Source organism: Oncorhynchus keta, chromosome 9 (genome assembly GCF_023373465.1).
Source record: "Oncorhynchus keta strain PuntledgeMale-10-30-2019 chromosome 9, Oket_V2, whole genome shotgun sequence".
NCBI lineage: Eukaryota > Metazoa > Chordata > Actinopteri > Salmoniformes > Salmonidae > Oncorhynchus > Oncorhynchus keta.
In genome coordinates, this window is record NC_068429.1 from 25,785,376 (window position 1) to 25,808,659 (window position 23,284).

General features: G+C 42.3%; 1 protein-coding gene across 4 annotated transcripts in view; it reads left to right on the plus strand.

Moving 5' to 3' along the window:
* LOC118371639 (AP-3 complex subunit beta-1) overlaps positions 1 to 23,284 on the plus strand; it is a 100,487-nt gene that overhangs the window by 19,336 nt on the left and 57,867 nt on the right. For all 4 annotated transcript variants that reach the window (XM_035757183.2, XM_035757184.2, XM_035757185.2 and 1 more), the window contains exons 7-10: positions 17,519 to 17,701; positions 20,667 to 20,822; positions 21,497 to 21,594; positions 21,675 to 21,729. In XM_035757183.2, coding sequence (XP_035613076.1) covers positions 17,519 to 17,701; positions 20,667 to 20,822; positions 21,497 to 21,594; positions 21,675 to 21,729 — 492 coding nt within the window. The remainder of the gene's footprint in view (positions 1 to 17,518; positions 17,702 to 20,666; positions 20,823 to 21,496; positions 21,595 to 21,674; positions 21,730 to 23,284) is intronic.

Sequence of the window (23,284 nt, forward strand, 5' to 3'; positions counted from 1 at the left end):
CTTGTAGCCATATACATAATTGTTAACAAACACTAGTAACCCCATTTTTGTCTTCGGTAACGGTCCGACACAATCAACCACCACATGCGCGAATGGTTCACCTATGACAGGTATGGGACAAAGAGGAGCCGGAGGAATAACCTGATTTGGTTTTCCTGTTATCGGACGTGTGGCATGTCTGACAGAACTGAGCCACATCTTGTTTTAAACCCGGCCAAAAGAAATGTCGAAGGATCCGATCATAAGTCTTTGTGATTCCTAAATGACCAGACCACTGGTGATCATGAGCAAGGGATAACACATTTTGTCGAAAGGCTGTAGGAATCACTATTTGATAAACAGCATTCCAATCTCCACACTCGTCAACATGGGGTTTCCATTTACGCATGAGGAGATTACCATCAATGAAGTAAGCCATGTTCTTCTTCACATCTTCCAATGAGACAACACTAGAAAAACATTTGCAAGCTTGTTGTCAACCTTTTGGTTAGCAATCAGCTGCTCACGAGTGACTGGTAACTGTATTGCATCAGCAATAAGTTCAACGTTCTTTGATTCTTTCCTGGGCTGTTTGTCAGAGGTGATCAGCTTCTCAGAGGTATCACACAACCCATCCTCTTGATCAACCTCTTTGAACAGAACAGTGTTCAACAAATCTATCACGTCACCCTCTTGTCGTGCCTGAGCACGAGTGACAGCACAAGCGGGGAACACATGTGGATAACTCTGTGCCAGCTCATTCGAGAGAGGAGTGGTCACTTTTATCCAATACTTCCAATACGGGTACTACCATTCCTCCGGCAATATCGTTACCCATTATAAAGGTCACACCTTTCACTGGCAACATAGGACGTACCCCCACTCTGAATATTCCACTGATTAATTCAGTGTACTTTCACAAAGTGCAATGGCACTGGGGCAAAACCCATTTCAATACCCTGCACTAACACACTGGAACCACAGTATGTATCGTCAGATAAGGGCAACACATCAGACAATATAAACGACTGCGCCGCACCAGTATCTCTAAGGATTTTAACCGGACGCTGAGACGCGTCGTCATTCGTTAGGGACACAAACCCCTCAAATGAAAGATCCATAACTGCAGTCGGGGACTGAGACTTTCAAACTACAGTTACCCCTAGGCACCTGTTTTGTTGCAGACCTCACAACCGTATGAATTAGACCAACACCTGTTGGCGTCTTGGCACAAAGAGGCATCCCTTGTTTGCGTTTAAGCATGAAGCAATCATTAATCATATATCCCACTTTATGACAATAGAAACAGGGACGCTCATTCTTCTGGCGTGCTTGATATACTATTGCTGGCCGACTAGAGCTAAAGGTAGGAAGTGGCTCTACTCTCAATATGAGCCGAAAATACACTCTTGTGCGTCAACAAACTCGTCTGCCAACACAGATGCTTCTGCCAGGGAGGATACTTTCTGTTCGTTTAGGTAAACTACAATGCGTTCGGGTAAGCAATTTTTAAACTCTTCCAACAAGATTAACTCCCGGAGAGAGTTGAAATCAGTTACCTTACTAGCAGCATGCCATTTATCAAACAGATTTCCCTTGTCTCTAGCAAATTCCACATAAGTCTTACTAGAAGACTTTCTATGAGACCTAAATCTCTGTCGGTATGCCTCAGGCACAAGCTCATAGGCACAAAGAACAGTAGCTTTGACCACTTCATAATTCAAACTGTCCTCCAGAGGTAGCGCTGACAAAACCTCTTGGGCTTTACCAGTTAAATTACACTGAAGTAATAGACACCATACCTCTTCAGGCCATTTCAATGCTACGGCTATATGCTCAAATACACAAAAATAGGAGTCAACCTCCGATTCTCTGAACAAAGGTACTAAGGCAATCTGCCTACTAATGTCAAACGTGTTTGAGGACGGCTCACAAACAGGCACAGTAGTAACGAAGGCTAGCCTTGCTGTCTCTGCCTCCAGTTCCATCTGGCGCATTTTGAACTCCAACTGCCTTTGTTCTCTGTCTGCCTCAATTTTACACATCTCCAACTGGAGAGTCTCTCGCCTAATTTGGGCTCTCTTCCGCCTCCAGTTGGAACTGTGCTAAACGGACATCCCTCCTGGCATCACCGCTGGACAGTGGGGAGAGTGGATGAAAACGGGACAATGTGGCTGGTGTTTTAGCCTCGCCCTCATTATCAGACACCAATGGGCTTACAGGAGCAGCAACATCCCCTACAGGGGTAGTAGGCTCAGGCAGCGGTAACACAAGCACCTGCTCTTCCAACAATACATTTAACACTAGCTGTTTAACCTCCCGCCTTAAATAAACTGCGGAATCGATATTGAATAATGGTCAGCCAAGGTCATTAAATCAACTCTACGACATTTATCAAAAACCTCCCACGAAGGGTTATCCAAAAAGGACTTCAACTCAAAAGTAGCCATCTTAACCTACTTCACAAGAGCCAACAAAAATAGCAAACACTAATGCTACCTCAGCTATAACGTTCAACACTGAACTATACCACTTAAAACAATCTGCATGAGCGGCATGGGTGTCAGTAAAGACAAATCCCAGATGAGCCCCCACTTATGTTACGAATCCCTTTTGGCCCGACAGTCTAGGGGGGGATGGTAATGAGACCCGTAACATAACTCATGCAATTTATAATAGTGACAAAGTAAAAGTGAGAACGAAATAACCACAACTGAAATCTACCGTCAAACTCAGGGTTTATTGTAAAACACACGGTAATGGGGGGAGCAGGAAAAGGGGCAGAGCTGGACCCAAGGAAAGAAACCAGTATTCAAAAACACCCCTAAGCTAGACTAGCCTACTTTAACAGCTAACTAACCAAAAATACAGTGGGTGGTCTGCCCAGTTCTAACTAGTGTATTTAACAAAGTTTACCTACGGGTAGTGTATGCCCATGGGCGACTTGTCTTGGTTCCCTGTTTTCCCACCAGCAAACAAACAAACACCATAACCAAAAACAATACTCACAGGTGATGACAAAGTGCTATGGAGGTGCTCAAACAAAATATAGCTCAATACACAAAGAGAGTGAAACAGCGAGATCTACAGACATGGCATTTTCAGAGCGATTGAGCTCTAGAGCAAACAACTGACAGGGTTTTTAAACCAAGGGAAAGGAACTGTGATAGGGTAGGAAACAGGAGGAGGTGTGTCTTCTGATTGATGATTGGATTGGTGACTGATTGGGGAGTGATGATTTTCACCTGTGAGGGGAGAAGGAGAGAAAAGAACACAGGATACACACACACACAGGATACACACACAGTATTCTGGTATCCGTAACACCCGGTCAACTGCCCTGCACCCCCCACAGCAACTCGCCCAAGCATCCCCCATTTCTCCTTCACCCAAATCCGGATAGCTGATGTTCTGAAAGAGCTGCAAAATCTGGACCCCTACAAATCAGCCGGGCTAGACAATCTGGACCCTCTCTTTCTAAAATGATCTGCCATAATTATTGCAACCCCTATTATTAGCCCGTTCAACCTCTTTCGTATCATCTGAGATTTCCAAAGATTGGAAAGCTGCCACGATCATTACCCTCTTCAAAGGGGGAGACACTCTAGACCCAAACTGCTACAGACCTATATCTATCCTACCCTGTCTTTCTAAGGTCTTCGAAAGCCAAGTTAACAAACAGATTACTGACCATTTCGAATCCCACCATACCTTCTCTGCTATGCAATCTGGTTTCAGAGCTGGTCATGGGTTCACCTCAGCCACGCTCAAGGTTCTAAACGACTTCATAACCGCCATCAAGAAGAGACATTACTGTGCAGCCGTATTCATCGACCTTGCCAAGGCTTTCGACTCTGTCAATCACAACATTCTTATTGGCAGACTCGACAGCCTTGGTTTCTCAAATAATTGCCTCGCCTGGTTTACCATCTACTTCTCTGATAGAGTTTAGTGTGTCAAATCGGAGGGCCTGTTGTCCGGACCTCTGACAGTCTCTATGGGTGTGCCACAGGGTTCAATTCTCGGACCGACTCTCTTTTCTGTATACATCAATGATGTTGCTCTTGCTGCTGGTGATTCTCTGACCCACCTCTACGCAGACGACACCATTCTGTATACTTCTGGCCCCTACTTGGACACTGTGTTAACTAACCTCCAGACGAGCTTCAATGCCATACAACTCTCCTTCCGTGGCCTCCAACTGCTCTTAAACGCTAGTAAAACTAAATGCATGCTTTTCAATCGATCACTGCCCGCACCTGCTTGCCCGTCCAGCATCACTACTCTGGACGGCTCTGACTTAGAATATGTGGACAACTACAAATACCTGGGTGTCTGGTTAGACTGTAAACTCTCCTTCCAGACTCACATTAAGCATCTCAAATCAAAATTAAATCTAGAATCGGCTTCCTATATCGCAACAAAGCATCCTTCACTCATGCTGCCAAACATACCCTCGTAAAACTGACCATCCTACCGATCCTCGACTTCGGTGATGTCATCTATAAAATAGCCTCCAACACTCTACTCAACAAGCTGGATGCAGTCTATCACAGTGCCATCCGTTTTGTCACCAAAGCCCCATACACTACCCACCATTGCGACCTGTACGCTCTCGTTGGTTGGCCCTCGCTTCATACTCGTCACCAAACCCACTGGCTACAGATTATCTACAAATCTCTGCTAGGTAAAACCCCGCCTTATCTCAGCTCACTGGTCACCATAGCAGCACCCACTCGAAGCACGCGCTCCAGCTGGTATATCTCACTGGTCACCCCCAAAGCCAATTCCTCCTTTGGTCGTCTTTCCTTCCAGTTATCTGCTGCCCATGACTGGAATGAATTGCAAAATCTCTGAAGCTGGAGACTCCCATCTCCCTCACTAGCTTTAAGCACCAGCTGTCAGAGCAGTTTACAGATCACTGCACCTGTACATTGCCTATCTGTAAACAGCCCATCCATCTATCTACCTACCTACCTCATCCCCATACTGGTATTTATTTATTTATTTTGTTCCTTTGCACCCCAGGACCTCTACCTGCACATTCATCTTCTGCCGATCTACCATTCCAGTGTTTAATTGCGATATTGTAATTACTTCGCCACCATGGCCTATTTATTTCCTTAACTTACCTCATTTGCACTCACTGTATATAGACTTTTTGTTTTATTTTGTTCTACTGTATTATTGCCTGTATGTTTTGTTTATTCCATGTGTAACTCTGTGTTGTTGTATGTGTCGAATTGCTACGCTTTATCTTGGCCAGGTCACAGTTGCAAATGAGAACTTGTTCTCAACTAGCCTACCTGGTTAAATAAAGGTGAAATAAAAAATAAATTAACAGTCAGGAAACAAAAACAAATAAACAGTATTTGGTTAGGAACGTCTTCCTTTCTTATAATTTGAAAATAGTAATTTCTCCTCCATGAAAATAATTTTTTCACTATGTAATTTTAAATGTTGTAGCCACATGGTCGTTCTGATGCACATTTCCGTGTAGGGTTGAAATGTATAGCTGGTTTCCCTTTCATAACCAACTGTTTTACCAGTACACTGATTCATTTTATTTTACAGTGTTTATATATACACTGCTCAAAAAAATAAAGGGAACACTAAAATAACACATCCTAGATCTGAATGAATGAAATATTCTTATTACATACTTTTTTCTTTACATAGTTGAATGTGCTGACAACAAAATCACACAAAAATTATCAATGGAAATCAAATGTATCAACCCATGGAGGTCTGGATTTGGAGTCACACTCAAAATTAAAGTGGAAAACCACACTACAGGCTGATCCAACTTTGATGTAATGTCCTTAAAACAAGTCAAAATGAGGCTCAGTAGTGTGTGTGGCCTCCACGTGCCTGTATGACCTCCCTACAACGCCTGGGCATGCTCCTGATGAGGTGGCGGATGGTCTCCTGAGGGATCTCCTCCCAGACCTGGACTAAAGCATGCGCCAACTCCTGGACAGTCTGTGGTGCAACGTGGCGTTGGTGGATGGAGCGAGACATGATGTCCCAGATGTGCTCAATTGGATTCAGGTCTGGGGAACGGGCGGTCCAGTCCATAGCATCAATGCCTTCCTCTTGCAGGAACTGCTGACACACTCCAGCCACATGAGGTCTAGCATTGTCTAGCATTAGGAGGAACCCAGGGCCAACTGCACAAGCATATGGTCTCACAAGGCGTCTGTCACGTGCTCAGTGTGAACCTGCTTTCATCTGTGAAGAATTTGCCAATCTTGGTGTTCTCTGGCAAATGCCAAACATCCTGCACGTTGTTGGGCTGTAAGCACAACCCCCACCTGTGGACGTCGGGCCTTCATACCACCCTCATGGAGTCTGTTTCTGACCGTTTGAGTAGACACATGCACATTTGTGGCCTGCTGGAGGTCATTTTGCAGGGCTCTGGCAGTGCTCCTCCTGCCCCTCCTTGCACAAAGGCAGAGGTAGCGGTCCTGCTGCTGGGTTGTTGTCCTCCTACGGCCTCCTCCACATCTCCTGATGTACTGGCCTGTCTCCTGGTAGCGCCTCCATGCTCTGGACACTACGCTGACAGACACAGCAAACCTTCTTGCCACAGCTCGCATTGATGTTCCATCCTAGATGAGCTGCACTACCTGAGGCACTTGTGTGGGTTGTAGACTCTGTCTCATGCTACCACTAGAGTGAAAGCACCGCCAGCATTCAAAAGTGACCAAAACATCAGCCAGGAAGCATAGGAACTGAGAAGTGGTCTGTAGTCACCACCTGCAAAACCACTTCTTTATTGGGGGTGACTTGCTAATTGCCTATAATTTTCACCTGTTGTCTATTCCATTTGCACAACAGCATGTGAAATTTATTGTCAATCAGTGTTGCTTCCTAAGTGGACAGTTTGATTTCACAGAAGTGTGATTGACTTGGAGTTACATTGTGTTGTTTAAGTGTTCCCTTTATTTTTTTGAGCAGTGTATATATATATATTTTTTTTTTTTTTTTTTCCTGTTATGTTTATTATTATTATTATTTTTTTTAATAGGAATATGTTTTCTATCTCAGGATTGTGCCCTGGAATCACATAACTCGTAACCGTGTCATATCATTCCATGGCTGCTTTTCTGCTTCAGCAGAGAAACACAACCCCCGTCTCTAACCAGAATACTTATGCTGCAACAAAAGATCCCAATCGGAGATGTCCCCTACTCCTACAGGGTTACCCTGCTTCAACAGGATGTTCGCCCTATAATTACTTCTAGGACTTTCCCTATTCAGAAATAACTCTGCTACAACTAGGGGTGTCTTTTCTACAACAACAAACAACATAATGTGCACAACCTGTTCTTGGAACAGGATTTTCGATGTTTTAAAAAAAAATCTGTGTCACTCTGAATTTATCTTATCTGTCCGGAATGTCGTATCCACTCACTGACACTCCTGGCAGGTCCGAGGTGGGTCCCCCTCTGCTCCGTTTTAGTAGTTGGAGTGTGTGGTAACATGAGCCACGTTTAACAAAGCCCCTGCGCGCAGTTTAACCTCGGTCTCCTGGGAGTAATCGGCAAGCGAAGTTAGTATCCCACCGCTGTCACCAATTTATTGTGGAATATTTAATCAAAGGGAAGAGACTGTAGATTCTTTCAAACAACACTTCATCATGAGATTAGCAAAAATTGTGAGTCAAGGAAGAGCATCAGGTGCATAGTTGAAAGCTCAACGAACAGTGCTGGTTCAATGCTTTTATAGAGAAAATACATAAAACCCCTTTCTGTATACGTGGCAGTCAGCCGATAGTGTGAAAAAGGTCATTCGTTGTCTGTGTAAATTTAAGATAGCACAAGGTTGATAGCCCAAGGGCTCAACTGTCTATTCACAACAACAACAACCACTATATTGTACTCCTTTCTGCAAGGTTCCATACATGTGACTTTCTTTAGATGGTAAACCCACAGGATTTCACATGCTGCGGTTGCACCCAAACGTTTCTTAGCTGTAAGCCTAGTCTTATGACTAAGTCACACCAAGACAAGTTTGTATCAGGTTAGAAAAACACTAGCATATAACAAGAGACTATTCTTTAAGCATTAAAACACGGGATAGCATGACTAATTGTGTAAGTTTCCACGGCACTCCATTAATCAGTTAGCAGAAGGAATTGGGTATGCCGATTTCCCATTTAAGGTGGAGCTTCAGGTCTTTACTAATTTGGGGATGAAGGTCACACGCTCATTCAAGGCTCTGTTTAAACAACTTAAAATCACTCCTGGGGCGCATTAAGCAGGATTTCATAAGGTGGGATATCTAAATGTGTTTATTGGGTTTCTACATTTGAAAACAAGGATGGTCCAACTTAGGCCATCATTGAGTTACTGTCAAGCCTTCCAACTTCTTCTGTCTCGCTCTTGTGCTCCTCGATACCCATGAACATTGGCACCCATGTTTTGAATCCCATAGTCAAGAACTCCCTTAAAGTCTGGTCCCAATTCCGAAATCACTTTAGCCTTAAACAAGCAAGCGGCTTCTCCTCATGAACATCTAATCATCTCTTCCCAGCATCACAGATTGACACGGCATTCCAGTTGTGGCATAGGAATGGTCTGGTGTTTTTTTTGTGACCCGCATCCATCTCATTCGATACTCTTGAGGGTTGACCATAATATTCCCAATACCCACTTTCAGATACCTGCAAACTCGCAGCTTTGCCAAAAAATATTTCCCTTCATTTCCACTGGAGCCTACTTAAGTGTCCAGTCGATAGGTGCTTAGATCTTAACCTGTATCTGAAGGGCACAATCTCCAGATTATACAACATAATACAGAACATTTAATCCACCTCCTTGACAAATACAACATCTGCATGGGAGCAAGACATGGGTGGTGAGCTACCCGATGATATATGGCAACACAGTATTGAGCGTATCCACACATCATTTTGCATAAGGCATGGATGGGCTCATTCAGTTGAAGGTTTTGCACCGTCTCCATTACGCAAATAACAGATTGGCAAAAATATGTCTAAATGTTGACCCCAAGTGTTTGAGATGCCACCGGAGTCCAGCGACTGTGGGACACATGTTTTGGTCATGCCAATATTTGAGTGGCTTCTGGGACCCCATTTTTTGGGGGGGGCATTCTCACATACGTGTAATACAACTGTTAACCCAAACCTGTTCACTCCTTTTTACTACCACACATCTGCTAGCTTGACACCTTGTCCTCTTCCACTGGAAAAAGCAAAGCCTCCCTCCCTTTATGCAGTGGGTTAAGGAGGTGATGTCATCTTTGCCACTGGAGAAGGTCAGGTTCACTGCAAGTTAGTCTTAACCTGGTCCCCATTAATACAATATGTGGAGAGCCTGTCGGTGGAGGGATGGGAGGGAGGGGTGGGAGGGAGGGAGGGAGGGAGAGGTGGATGGGGGAGGTTGTACTGTTTTTCTGTTCTCATATCTGAAACTCTATAAATAAATAAAGTTGACGAGATTCCCTGGGGGAAAAAAACGAGAATTCCTCATGAGATTAATTGACATTTAATTTGACATGAAACTCCTTTTCATCTGTTTTGTCCAGTCACGAGCATGCATACATGAAGAATATTGTCCAGTCACGAGCATGCATACATGAAGAATATTGTCCAGTCACGAGCATGCATACGTGAAGAATATTGTCCAGTCACGAGCATGCATACATGAAGAATATTTTCCAGTCACGAGCATGCATACGTGAAGAATATTGTCCAGTCACGAGCATGCATACATGAAGAATATTGTCCAGTCACGAGCATGCATACGTGAAGAATATTGTCCAGTCACGAGCATGCATACGTGAAGAATATTGTCCAGTCACGAGCATGCATACGTGAAGAATATTGTCCAGTCACGAGCATGCATACATGAAGAATATTGTCCAGTCACGAGCATGCATACATGAAGAATATTGTCCAGTCACGAGCATGCATACGTGAAGAATATTGTCCAGTCACGAGCATGCATACGTGAAGAATATTGTCCGGTCACGAGCATGCATACGTGAAGAATATTGTCCAGTCACGAGCATGTATACGTGAAGAATATTGTCCAGTCACGAGCATGCATACGTGAAGAATATTGTCCAGTCACGAGCATGCATACGTGAAGAATATTGTCCAGTCACGAGCATGCATACGTGAAGAGTATTGTCCAGTCACGAGCATGCATACGTGAAGAGTATTGTCCAGTCACGAGCATGCATACGTGAAGAGTATTGTCCAGTCACGAGCATGCATACGTGAAGAGTATTGTCCAGTCACGAGCATGCATACGTGAAGAGTATTGTCCAGTCACGAGCATGCATACGTGAAGAATATTGTCCAGTCACGAGCATGCATACGTGAAGAATATTGTCCAGTCACGAGCATGCATACATGAAGAATATTGTCCAGTCACGAGCATGCATACGTGAAGAATATTGTCCAGTCACGAGCATGCATACGTGAAGAATATTGTCCGGTCACGAGCATGCATACGTGAAGAATATTGTCCAGTCACGAGCATGCATACGTGAAGAGTATTGTCCAGTCACGAGCATGCATACGTGAAGAGTATTGTCCAGTCACGAGCATGCATACGTGAAGAGTATTGTCCAGTCACGAGCATGCATACGTGAAGAGTATTGTCCAGTCACGAGCATGCATACGTGAAGAGTATTGTCCAGTCACGAGCATGCATACGTGAAGAGTATTGTCCAGTCACGAGCATGCATACGTGAAGAATATTGTCCAGTCACGAGCATGCATACGTGAAGAATATTGTCCAGTCACGAGCATGCATACATGAAGAATATTGTCCAGTCACGAGCATGCATACGTGAAGAATATTGTCCGGTCACGAGCATGCATACGTGAAGAATATTGTCCGGTCACGAGCATGCATACGTGAAGAATATTGTCCGGTCACGAGCATGCATACGTGAAGAATATTGTCCGGTCACGAGCATGCATACGTGAAGAGTATTGTCCAGTCACGAGCATGCATACGTGAAGAGTATTGTCCAGTCACGAGCATGCATACGTGAAGAGTATTGTCCAGTCACGAGCATGCATACGTGAAGAGTATTGTCCAGTCACGAGCATGCATACGTGAAGAGTATTGTCCAGTCACGAGCATGCATACGTGAAGAATATTGTCCAGTCACGAGCATGCATACGTGAAGAATATTGTCCAGTCACGAGCATGCATACGTGAAGAGTATTGTCCAGTCACGAGCATGCATACGTGAAGAGTATTGTCCAGTCACGAGCATGCATACGTGAAGAATATTGTCCAGTCACGAGCATGCATACGTGAAGAATATTGTCCAGTCACGAGCATGCATACGTGAAGAGTATTGTCCAGTCACGAGCATGCATACGTGAAGAGTATTGTCCAGTCACGAGCATGCATACGTGAAGAGTATTGTCCAGTCACGAGCATGCATACGTGAAGAGTATTGTCCAGTCACGAGCATGCATACGTGAAGAGTATTGTCCAGTCACGAGCATGCATACGTGAAGAGTATTGTCCAGTCACGAGCATGCATACGTGAAGAGTATTGTCCAGTCACGAGCATGCATACGTGAAGAATATTGTCCAGTCACGAGCATGCATACGTGAAGAATATTGTCCAGTCACGAGCATGCATACGTGAAGAATATTGTCCAGTCACGAGCATGCATACGTGAAGAATATTGTCCAGTCACGAGCATGCATACGTGAAGAATATTGTCCAGTCACGAGCATGCATACGTGAAGAATATTGTCCAGTCACGAGCATGCATACGTGAAGAATATTTCATGCAATCCTCTCATTGGCAGAATTGACATCTTTCAGTTACACAGTCTGATTGAGCTGATATGCCCTGCTCTCTCACACAGCTCCCAGTCGGTCATTTCCGTCACTCGTCAATCTTTTGAACTGATTCGATGCCAGGACACTTGACTTGTAACTAACTTCAACTAGAAACAATGTTTACTCTTACTTTCATGTAAGGTATTTTTGCTTTGAACACATCAGAAGATCTATTATTCATTCCTCTGTGTCACTGCTCTCGAGCCACAGTCCACAAATGCGAGTTGTGGTTGCTTTTTTCCTATGGGGAAAAACAAAATATATTAATTTAGTAGTAGGACTACAGTAATACTTCTGGCATTTTTGTAAAGCTCAAATGCTTACTCACCCCCCTTGACGGTTACGATGGGGAGAAAATCAGAGCTTTAAATTGTTTACCCTGTAGCCAAGGATTTTATAGCCTATATTTTTAATTATAACCGCAATCTGCCGCAATATCAATGTTGCCAGCTAAGGTATACCAGGAGATAATAGGCCTAGTTGGACAACGTTGTCTGAATGTCCACATGATGGAAGTTAGAGGTAGCCTAAAGTTAGCCTAAATATTAATTGTTTAATAGAAAAAATGCCCTGACCATTGTGACTAAAATGGCCGTGACTAAAACTAGACTAAAATTGTCCCGGGTTTTAGTCGACTGATAATAACTAACAATAACAAAGGATGAAATAACTCAAATTTATTTTTAGACTAAAACTAAAATAGCGACCAAAATGAACGTCTCCATTCACAAAAACCTGCAATGAACAAAGCAGCATTGCAATAAGCATGGATTAAATATATTGTATTCAGTCTGAAATCAGATGTGGTGTCTTCTATTTGATATCATATCTGTTCAAGAGTCAGTCCCTCTCTCTTAATTAATTGAAACCAAATCCATGATGTCACTACTACCACTAGGTGCAGTAATTCCATCCAGCCACCAGAGGGTGCTCCAGTCCAACAGAACAGTCCCCCCCAATCTTTAGCCATCTCTCCCCTCAGCTTAGCTCATTCACCAATGCAATGCTTTGTTAGCACCCACTTAAACCCACATCCTTAGACTCTCCCAGGTAACTTCCCATTTAGAAAGGCATTCTCCCACTGATGCTGTTGTCACCTTAATTTGCTTTCTACGGTTAAGTTATTTTTTCTAGATTAGCTTGAATTGCATTCTCCAACTCCAGTGTTTAAAGCAGCCCAGCCCATCACAAATACAGCATCTCCTTCCCCTATTAGGATAATAGATAGCGCATACTCTTCAGAAAGTCACCATAAATACATAGCTAAATGCTCTTATCAAGGCTGTTTAAATGTCAATTGTGCACATGCTGAAGTTAGCATATAGAATGCCCTGTACATTTAAAAAAATTTAGCAGACACTTTTGTCCAAAGTGACTTAATCATGTGGGCATACATGTTTTACATATGGGTGGGTCCAGGAATTGAACCCACTATTCTGGCGTTGTAAGCACCATGCTCTACCAACTGAGCTACAGAGGACCACATACAGGCCATACACGCTCTTCCCCCTCTCAATTATGTATTCATTGCATACATTTCTCATTATATAAACAAATCCGTAGCACTAAGGCCAGTGGGGGATGGAGAGCCCAGGACCAGATGCATAGCATATTTGGCTTCATTCACTAACGAAGATAGATGATTTCTCCCCATTGTAACACATTCTCACTGAGGCTGGCTGGCTGGCTGGCTGGCTGGCTGGCTGGCTGGCTGGCTGGCTGGCTGGCTGGCTGGCTGGCTGGGGGACAGAGAGAGATAGAGGGCACAGTCACAGAAGTGCTAGTGCTGTGATTAAAAAAAGAGGAATGTTAATGTATTTTCAGGGGTATTTTTGTTTTATGATTGTTATAATAATTTCAGAGCTTTTATCATATTTATTGTCGGTTTAGTCTCTTTGCTTTTTGTTGGTGATCTATCGTATTGCCTTTGGTCTTTAATTCAAAGTGTAAGCCTATTTGGATTTATTAACTCTTAGGAGTGTCATAACAATCACTTCTGGATATATTTGACATGTGTCTTACATTACCTGCTTTATGACTGTTGATCTCACAGCAGTATTTCAAGTGCATTTGATGTGTGTGTCACAAAATGCTCTTTGCAGACTTAGCAGTTTTCCCCTAGAGGAAAGTAAACACCGAAACTGATATTTCCATTCACGCTCAGATTTAGAATTTCAGATCTGCCGTAACTAGACTCCTTTACATGGTGTGATTAGCCTAATGAGGGAATGTATAAAGCTGAGGTGACAGACATGCGGCTCGGTAGCCGTTTATGGCCTACCATCCATACCCAAATTGTACTCTAAAACTAGCCTTGATTATTCTAGGTGATTGGGTGTTGCGAAAATTTGAATTCTCAGAAGAAACAAAAGTGAATTCCCAGTTGTGCTGTTAAGACAATGGGGTATTTTGATGTAAGAAGTATAAATCTGTATAGGTGTAAAAAATATAATACACTTTTAGTTATTGAGCCAATAAGTGGCCTTCCTGACGTTGGTCTGAACAGTGATGGCCCCTTTAGGCTAAATGTGTGTGACACCCCTGGTTAAAGAGGGGATGGTATAAACAGAGAATGAGAAGAGAAGGGCTCTTGCGAGAGAAACAACACAGGAGGTTGTGCAGCTGTTTTACTGTGATGGATCTATTATCCAGCCATTACAAGACAAATGATCGATCCCTCCCATACCATCCCACCCCCCTGCTTCCCCCTGCACCACCCCCTGCGAAATTGAAATGAGAACAGAGATATGTGTGTGGTATGATTAGGGGCTAGGTGGGATACCCATTAATTTAAGAGAAAGGGCGAGGGAGGAGAGAGAGAATGCAAGGAGGGTAGGCCCACCGACCCTGCGCCATGCCATCAATCAAAGCGTTGTCTCTGGTGTGATGACCCAGCGCTCGCTGCCTCCCTGGCACCTCCCTGGCACCTACCTGGCACCCTAATTAGAATTCATGACAAAATAGATGCAAGGAAACGGTTTGGGCCCTTCATAATTTTATAGGAAATGTATTATTAGAGGAACCATTTGCTTAGTGTGATTTTTCCATTACTGGCTTGTCACGCAGTGTAGATAATATGTTGGTGGATGAGGGAGGGAGGGCGAAGAAGGGGCGAGGAAGGAGGGTGAAGGGGAGAGGAAGGAGGGAGTATGGGTGCCAGCTCCATAGATTGGGGTGTCAGTTTTGTTGATGGTGCATGTAGTTTACCTTGGTGCTGTGTCTAATGGGGGTAGTTGAGAGAGGGGGAGGGAGCACAACAGGCCTGAGATACTAGGAACATCAGTGTATCCACTGATACACACACACACTTACACTCGCAAAGTTCCTGTTCAAGTCCTGACAGTACTTTACTCCAACATGAGGTCTCTAAACTAGATGAAGTTTGCAGAGTTGGAACTTTACATCCAGCATCTGTTAGTTCTGAGACCAAGCACACTGTGCAAAACAATTAAAAACCACACACTACCCAATTAGGCCACTTTCCAATTATAAACCACAAGCTCTGTTAAACTCTGCTTATGAGTTTTCTTATTGCCTGTGGATTTCCTAATTGCTTGCTAAACTGAGTGCTTAAACAATGTTACGTTCCTTGCCTCTGTTTTGATTCATTTCGTCCATATGGTTGTTTTTGTACACAACAGCTTGTTTTTGGTTGAAGAACGTACTTGTGGTTGCAAAGTTAGGCTGCTCCCAAACATGCATTTTATCTCACACACCTTTCTATTTAAGTGATAATGCCCAGGAAGCTGGGTTTTGGAGGATATATTGTCATGGGTGTTAGGCCCGAGATGAACTCGAGGGCTGGCACGAATGGGTTACCAACATATTCCAATTATTTTTATGAATTGATTCATACTATTTCATATTTCCACAATATATAGTCCCAACACAAATCTAGGGTTGCTAGCCAAGTCGGTTGGCTGATCGTTCGTTCGTTCTATCAGTTCGGTTGTCAGAGACGTGACCCAGTCGTTAGTTTTAAATGTTCTTATCCCTGGCTTGCTAACTTGTCAACTAAGGCTAACTTACAGTGCAGCCAGAATAACAGCAAAGTAGCTGCATTTGCCTTTGTTTAAGCTGTTTTCTAGTGACATTTATTTGGAGACATCCATAACAATAAGCTAATGATGTGTGATTTCCCCTGGCAAAGAAAATGTGCTCTCTCCTCAGGACAGAGGAGCTAGCCAACAACACAGCTAACACAATCACTTCAAACGGAAGCTGGAAAGACTACAAACTAGCTGCATTTTGTTTCATTTGAACTGTTTTCTATTGAAATGACTTTGTATATATCCATAAAATGATGCTAATTTATGATTTTGACTGGCTGAGAAAATCTGCCTGCCTGTCTGTCTCTTCCCGACCCCTTCACATTCATTACTATGGGACAGCCGGAGATAGAATTTCAATATTGAAACAATGTTGCCAATGTCAGAGAGACAGACAGGGTTTATACACATCTCCGTTATTGAAAACCAATTGCTAGTCTAAAAGAAATGGGAAATAATATCTACATGCTTTTTACAATGGAGTTCAAGTTTATACCATTTCTGGTTGGGCTGATGAGACAGTGGATTGCGCAGTGAGATGTAACAGCATAAATAGGCATTTCAACATCATAGCTTTAGCTGGTGGTAACTTGTGGCATAGACAATGGCTGGAATGCGATTTTAACCAATCAGCATCCAGGGTTAGACACACCCATTGTATAAAGTTTTAAAAGTCATGTAGCAGCCTACTCTCTCTAAAGCTGTCCAGATTGTTGAATGATTAACACTTTGCTTTCTAGCTACCCAGTTGTAAGAGGGCCTCAAACATACACACACAAACACATACACAATCAACACAGCTGCATGGCGAGGCTGATGGGTAAATGTACAGGGTTTCCGCAGTGGCCACCAGGGTCCCGTCTGTTGTAATGAGAGAGACCGAATTCTGCTCCCTATCTCCTTCCTTCTCCCCCTCGTCTCTCTGTGTTGGAACTGTTTGCATATTAATACATAGCCATGTCAGTCAGCCAGCGAGTCAGACAGCCAGCAGCACTATAGGGATAGAACATGGACCAGACAAATGGATTTTTTTTCTCCCAATAAAATGTACTTGATTGCCTTCCTCCCTCCTTCCATCCCCCCGCTTCCCCCTTTCTCGTGTCTCATGAATAGAACATTCAATTAGTTATGAGCTGAAATAATAATTATGAGAAATGTTATGTTAGTGATGGATTTATTTGATTTATTTTTATTTAACTAGGCAAGTCAGTTAAGAACAAATTCTTATTTACAACAATGCTGGGCCAATTGTGCGCCGCCATATGGGACTCCCAATCACGGCCGGGTTTGTGATACAGCCTGGAATCGAACCAGGTTATCTAGTGACGCCTCTAGCACTGCCTTAGACCACTGTGCCACTCGGGAGCCCATGGCAACGAAAAGTTAGATTAGTTTAGTGAAGACTTAAAATGCTGTAATTTTCTACCCAGTTATTCTCCTGTGTGGTGCCTGAGTTTTTGTTTATTATAATCTAACTGTACATCCTCATTATTTCTGTTAGATCATGAAGTACAGTCTTTCTAACCAAGGTGGCTTATGATGTGCCCAGGCTAGAGCATAGGTCTCCAACGCCGATTCTGGAGTTAATGAGGCTTTTGCTCTAGCCCTACAGTAACACACCTCTCTCTCCTCCTGCCCTCTAGTTGGTAGCAGGCAGCGTTGTGATGGCCTTTGAGGAGGTGTGTCCGGACCGTATTGACCTGATCCATAAGAACTACCGTAAACTCTGTAACCTGCTAGTGGACGTGGAGGAGTGGGGTCAGGTGGTCATCATCTCCATGTTGACACGCTACGCCAGGACACAGTTCACCAGCCCCTGGAAAGAGGTGAGAGATGGAGGGAAGGGGAAAGGAAGGAAAGGGGAAACATGGTTTATAAGATTGTACAAGAACAGTGTGAGATGTGGTGTGATCATTTAAAGTGGAACTCAGCAGTTAAAACAGTAACAAAGCGGTTTCCCTGTTTCTGTAAAAAGCTGAGCGATGGGGCTGGAGAAATGTAACCACTCTCAAATTCATTGACTGCTATGTATGCAAGGACTGACAATCCATGATATCAAAATTATAGTTTTTGTTTACATTTACTTTGTTTACAAATATTGGAGTAACAGGCTTATATTTTGGAGTGAGCTTATGTATTGGAGTAACAGGCTTATATTTTGGAGTGAGCTTATATTGGAGTAACAGGCTTATATTTTGGAGTGAGCTTATGTATTGGAGTAACAGGCTTATATTTTGGAGTGAGTTTATATATTGGAGTAACAGGCTTATATTTTGGAGTGAGCTTATGTATTGGAGTAACAGGCTTATATTTTGGAGTGAGCTTATGTATTGGAGTAACAGGCTTATATTTTGGAGTGAGCTTATGTATTGGAGTAACAGGCTTATATTTTGGAGTGAGCTTATGTATTGGAGTAACAGGCTTATATTTTGGAGTGAGCTTATATATTGGAGTAACAGGCTTATATTTTGGAGTGAGCTTATATATTGGAGTAACAGGCTTATATTTTGGAGTGAGCTTATGTATTGGAGTAACAGTCTTATATTTTGTAGTGAGCTTATATTGGAGTAACAGGCTTATATTTTGGAGTGAGCTTATGTATTGGAGTAACAGGCTTATATTTTGGAGTGAGTTTATGTATTGGAGTAACAGGCTTATATTTTGGAGTGAGCTTATGTATTGGAGTAACAGGCTTATATTTTGGAGTGAGCTTATATATTGGAGTAACAGGCTTATATTTTGGAGTGAGCTTATATATTGGAGTAACAGGCTTATATTTTGGAGTGAGCTTATGTATTGGAGTAACAGGCTTATATTTTGGAGTGAGCTTATATATTGGAGTAACAGGCTTATATTTTGGAGTGAGCTTATGTATTGGAGTAACAGGCTTATATTTTGGAGTGAGTTTATGTATTGGAGTAACAGGCTTATATTTTGGAGTGAGCTTATATATTGGAGTAACAGGCTTATATTTTGGAGTGAGCTTATGTATTGGAGTAACAGGCTTATATTTTGGAGTGAGTTTATGTATTGGAGTAACAGGCTTATATTTTGGAGTGAGCTTATATATTGGAGTAACAGGCTTATATTTTGGAGTGAGCTTATATATTGGAGTAACAGGCTTATATTTTGGAGTGAGCTTATGTATTGGAGTAACAGGCTTATATTTTGGAGTGAGCTTATATATTGGAGTAACAGGCTTATATTTTGGAGTGAGCTTATGTATTGGAGTAACAGGCTTATATTTTGGAATGAGCTTATGTATTGGAGTAACAGGCTTATATTTTGGAATGAGCTTATGTATTGGAGTAACAGGCTTATATTTTGGAATGAGCTTATGTATTGGAGTAACAGGCTTATATTTTGGAATGAGCTTATGTATTGGAGTAACAGGCTTATATTTTGGAATGAGCTTATGTATTGGAGTAACAGGCTTATATTTTGGAATGAGCTTATGTATTGGAGTAACAGGCTTATATTTTGGAGTGAGCTTATGTATTGGAGTAACAGGCTTATATTTTGGAGTGAGCTTATATTGGAGTAACAGGCTCATATTTTGGAGTGAGCTTATATTGGAGTAACAGGCTCATATTTTGGAATGAGCTTATATTGGAGTAACAGGCTTATATTTTGGAATGAGCTTATGTATTGGAGTAACAGGCTTATATTTTGGAGTGAGTTTATATTGGAGTAACAGGCTTATATTTTGGAGTGAGCTTATATTGGAGTAACAGGCTTATATTTTGGAGTGAGCTTATATTGGAGTAACAGGCTTATATTTTGGAGTGAGTTTATATTGGAGTAACAGGCTTATATTTTGGAGTGAGTTTATATTGGAGTAACAGGCTTATATTTTGGAGTGAGCTTATATTGGAGTAACAGGCTTATATTTTGGAGTGAGCTTATATTGGAGTAACAGGCTTATATTTTGGAGTGAGTTTATATTGGAGTAACAGGCTTATATTTTGGAGTGAGCTTATATTGTAGTAACAGGCTTATATTTTGCATTCAACGACAGTTGAACTAAGCTCATGAGGCATTTATAAGTTATATTCTTCAAGAATAAATGGGTACAAATAATTAAGTCCAAAAATGTATGTAGCAACTGCAGATTGTCACTTTAAATAATGGCTTGTCTTGAATGTCTCTTTAAAGCCAACCAGGACATGTCTCAGGTAAATGACCAATAGACATCATCATCACTAAAGTAATAAAGAAATAATTTCTTCAATATGATGAGTCAAATATAACTTAGAGTAAATAAATCACAACGTTAGACATTTGTCTACTGGGAGACATTTTGTCTACTGGGAGACATTTTGTTTACTGGGAGACATTTGTCAGTAAGTATGTGTTGGTAATATAAGTCTATAGTCAGTTATTTTTCACCCAGCGTTGCAGTTACTGTGTGAACATGAGGATTTGAAAGGGAACCCCTACACACAACGTGTCCTCAGTAGCTGTTTAATGTTATAACTTTACCAAGGTTGAAAGGCAAAAAAATGTGCAATTAGCACAGTAAAAAAAACGAGTGATATTTTGTGAGCACAGTGTGCAAAGTTTCTTTACCTGTTGTACAGGTGTCCAGCTCATCTTCAAGCAACCTCTAGATGTGTGTGTGCATCTGGCTTTGAATATGATGAGTTGACACATGGTGGTAAAGATGTGGCTGATGTGCTATCAGATTGACGTTTATGGTGGTTGTGCGTGTGCTGTGTTTCACAGTGAAAGTAAATGTGTGTGCTGTGAATAACAGAGTGAAATGAAATGTGTAATGTGTGTGTGTTTCAGGACGGTGTGTTTGATGAGCACAATGAGAGGGCGTTCTATGAGTCTGATGAGGAAAAGACTAGAGATGAGACGGAGGCCAAGCCCTACATGATGGACCCTGACCACAGACTGCTGCTCAGGAACACCAAGCCTCTACTACAGAGCAGAAACACTGCCGTGAGTCAAACACCACACACACACACACATAGAAATATACACATACACAGAAGTAAGTGGTGTGTCTGTTCTTCAACCTGCTGTGAGGGATACAGGCAGCCTTGATGAAGGCGTCTGAGTGTGTGGTTCAGTTCTCACTCCTTCCTCAATGCTGTCTCTGGAACCAAGGCTACGCCGTGCCACCACTGATTCTGCCGCTGCTACACAGGAACACACCCATCATGTAACACACGCACACATTGTAAGCAGAGCTCCATCACCCAGGAGACTCAAGGTCTGTGTGGCAGTGTAGGAGCAGGAGGAAAAATGGTCCCAAATGAGTGTGTTGATTACAATGTGACATGTTATGTCTTTACCAGAGAAAACACACTGCGGCCCTCCATCTTACCGGCACTTACCGTCACTTCTTCCAAATGTGACTCCTCAGTCCGTACTCCGGCTATCTGTTACCTTCTCAATGACACGTCTCATTTTAAAACACATGGCACTTTACTTACTTTGCTGTTTGATATATGGAGCTTTAAAGTGCTTTGTGTCCTGAGTGAAGAGAGACTCATCCTAAATAAGAAGAGTGGGAACAGTATGACTGGAGTTGAAAAACACTGTCTGTATTTGAGGTGTTGCTAAGCGGCCATGTTGGATGTGTCTGTTGTCTGTTGTCCTCTGTCTGTCAGGTGGTGATGTCTGTAGCCCAGCTGTACTGGCACCTGGCTCCTAAAAACGAGGTCAGCATCGTCACCAAATCTCTGGTCAGACTGCTCAGAAGCCACAGGTAATCTTTATCCATTTTTCCCCCAAAAAATGTTCCTGAGGATTTACGATGGCTTAATATTTCCTCTCTCTCCCTCTTAGAGAGGTGCAATACATTGTGTTACAGAACATAGCCACCATGTCCATTCAGAGAAAGGTAAGGACTAGGGATGCAAATCTTGTTCTATTTTGTTGCTGACAAACCAACCCCCATTAACCAGTTAGCAAACAGTTATATTTATTCCAAACAGTAAAATGACTTGACCAACAAAAAATACTATGCATGGAAGGAACAGCCATTTTTCATTAAAAGAGTTTAAAAAACTTTTGACAATAGCAAGCCTGTCCTCTCATTATTGAACATGCAACTACTGTAGTGAAGTAGAGAATGGAATAGATCATTTTCAATATATGCAATTAGCAGGAAGACGGTGTTCTAAAAGACACATGATGCAATCCATTTCATGTGACCGAGATTAACATCTCGGTTCGAAACATAGAAAGAGAGCAAATGTAAATATGCAACAACTAGGCTGGGTTGTTAATATGACTAGGATTGTGCCTTTGGCTTCTGAACAACGAAGGAAAGTTGATATGAAAACCAGTAGGACAGGAGAGAAAGGCTATGAAAGTTTTTTGGTTGCTAGCTTAGCTGCTGTTGTTGGCTGCTTCATGCTGCTCCTCTCTCTCCCACTGCTGCCTGCAGCCTGCATCTGTGAGTTGCCTAGCAACAAGTCTCTGGCTTGCTTGCGGCTCAGCCGAGACAGCCATATCGGTTTAGTTATAACAAATCTTTGGCCATATAGTTGACATGAGAAAGCTACCCTCTGACTCTATAAACCCACCTTACATTACAAATGTCTGCAAAATAATGATTCCGATTGACCCAGACACTGTTCCTGTTTTGACTGATGATTTTGTTAAATTCTGACACAATTTAATTCCACAAAATTATGCAAATTAACCTAGACTGTTAAGGAGAGACTGGCTGCATCACTTGTTTTATTAAGAAACATTGTGTTGAAAATTCCAAATTGTTTGCATAGTCAACTTACACACGGCTCTGACACACACACTTACCCCACCAGACATGCCACCAGGGGTCTTTTCACAGTCCCAAAAATCCAGAACAAATTCAAGAAAGCATACAGTATTATATAGCTATTATTGCATGGAACTCCCTTCCATTTCATATTTCTCAAATGAACAGCAAACATGGTTTAATAAAACAGATAAAGCAACACCTCATGGCACAACGCCTCTCCCCTATTTGATCTAGATAGTTTGTATGTATTGATATGTAGCATACGTGTGCTATTTTTAAATGGATTCAATTCTGTCCTTGAGCTGTTCTTGTCTATTAATGTTTTGTATTATGTCATGTTTCATGTTTTGTGTCGACTCAAGGAAGAGTAGCTGCTGCTTTTGCAAAAGCTAATGGGGATCCTAATAAATACCAAAATACCAAGCATGACTGGTCAAATGTATTTTCAGTGGCTAACTGACTAAGGGTTAACCACTAAAATCCCTAGTCAGGACAGACACCCTTACAGATGTAGGGTCTTAATTTGATTACTGCAGGAAATGTAGATGAGATTTGATTTAGATAAATTCACTGAAAACACACGGTTACAGTGCGTTCGGAAAGAATTCCGATCCAGAATTTATGTTACAGCCTTATTCTAGAATGGATTAAATAGCCCCCCCACCCC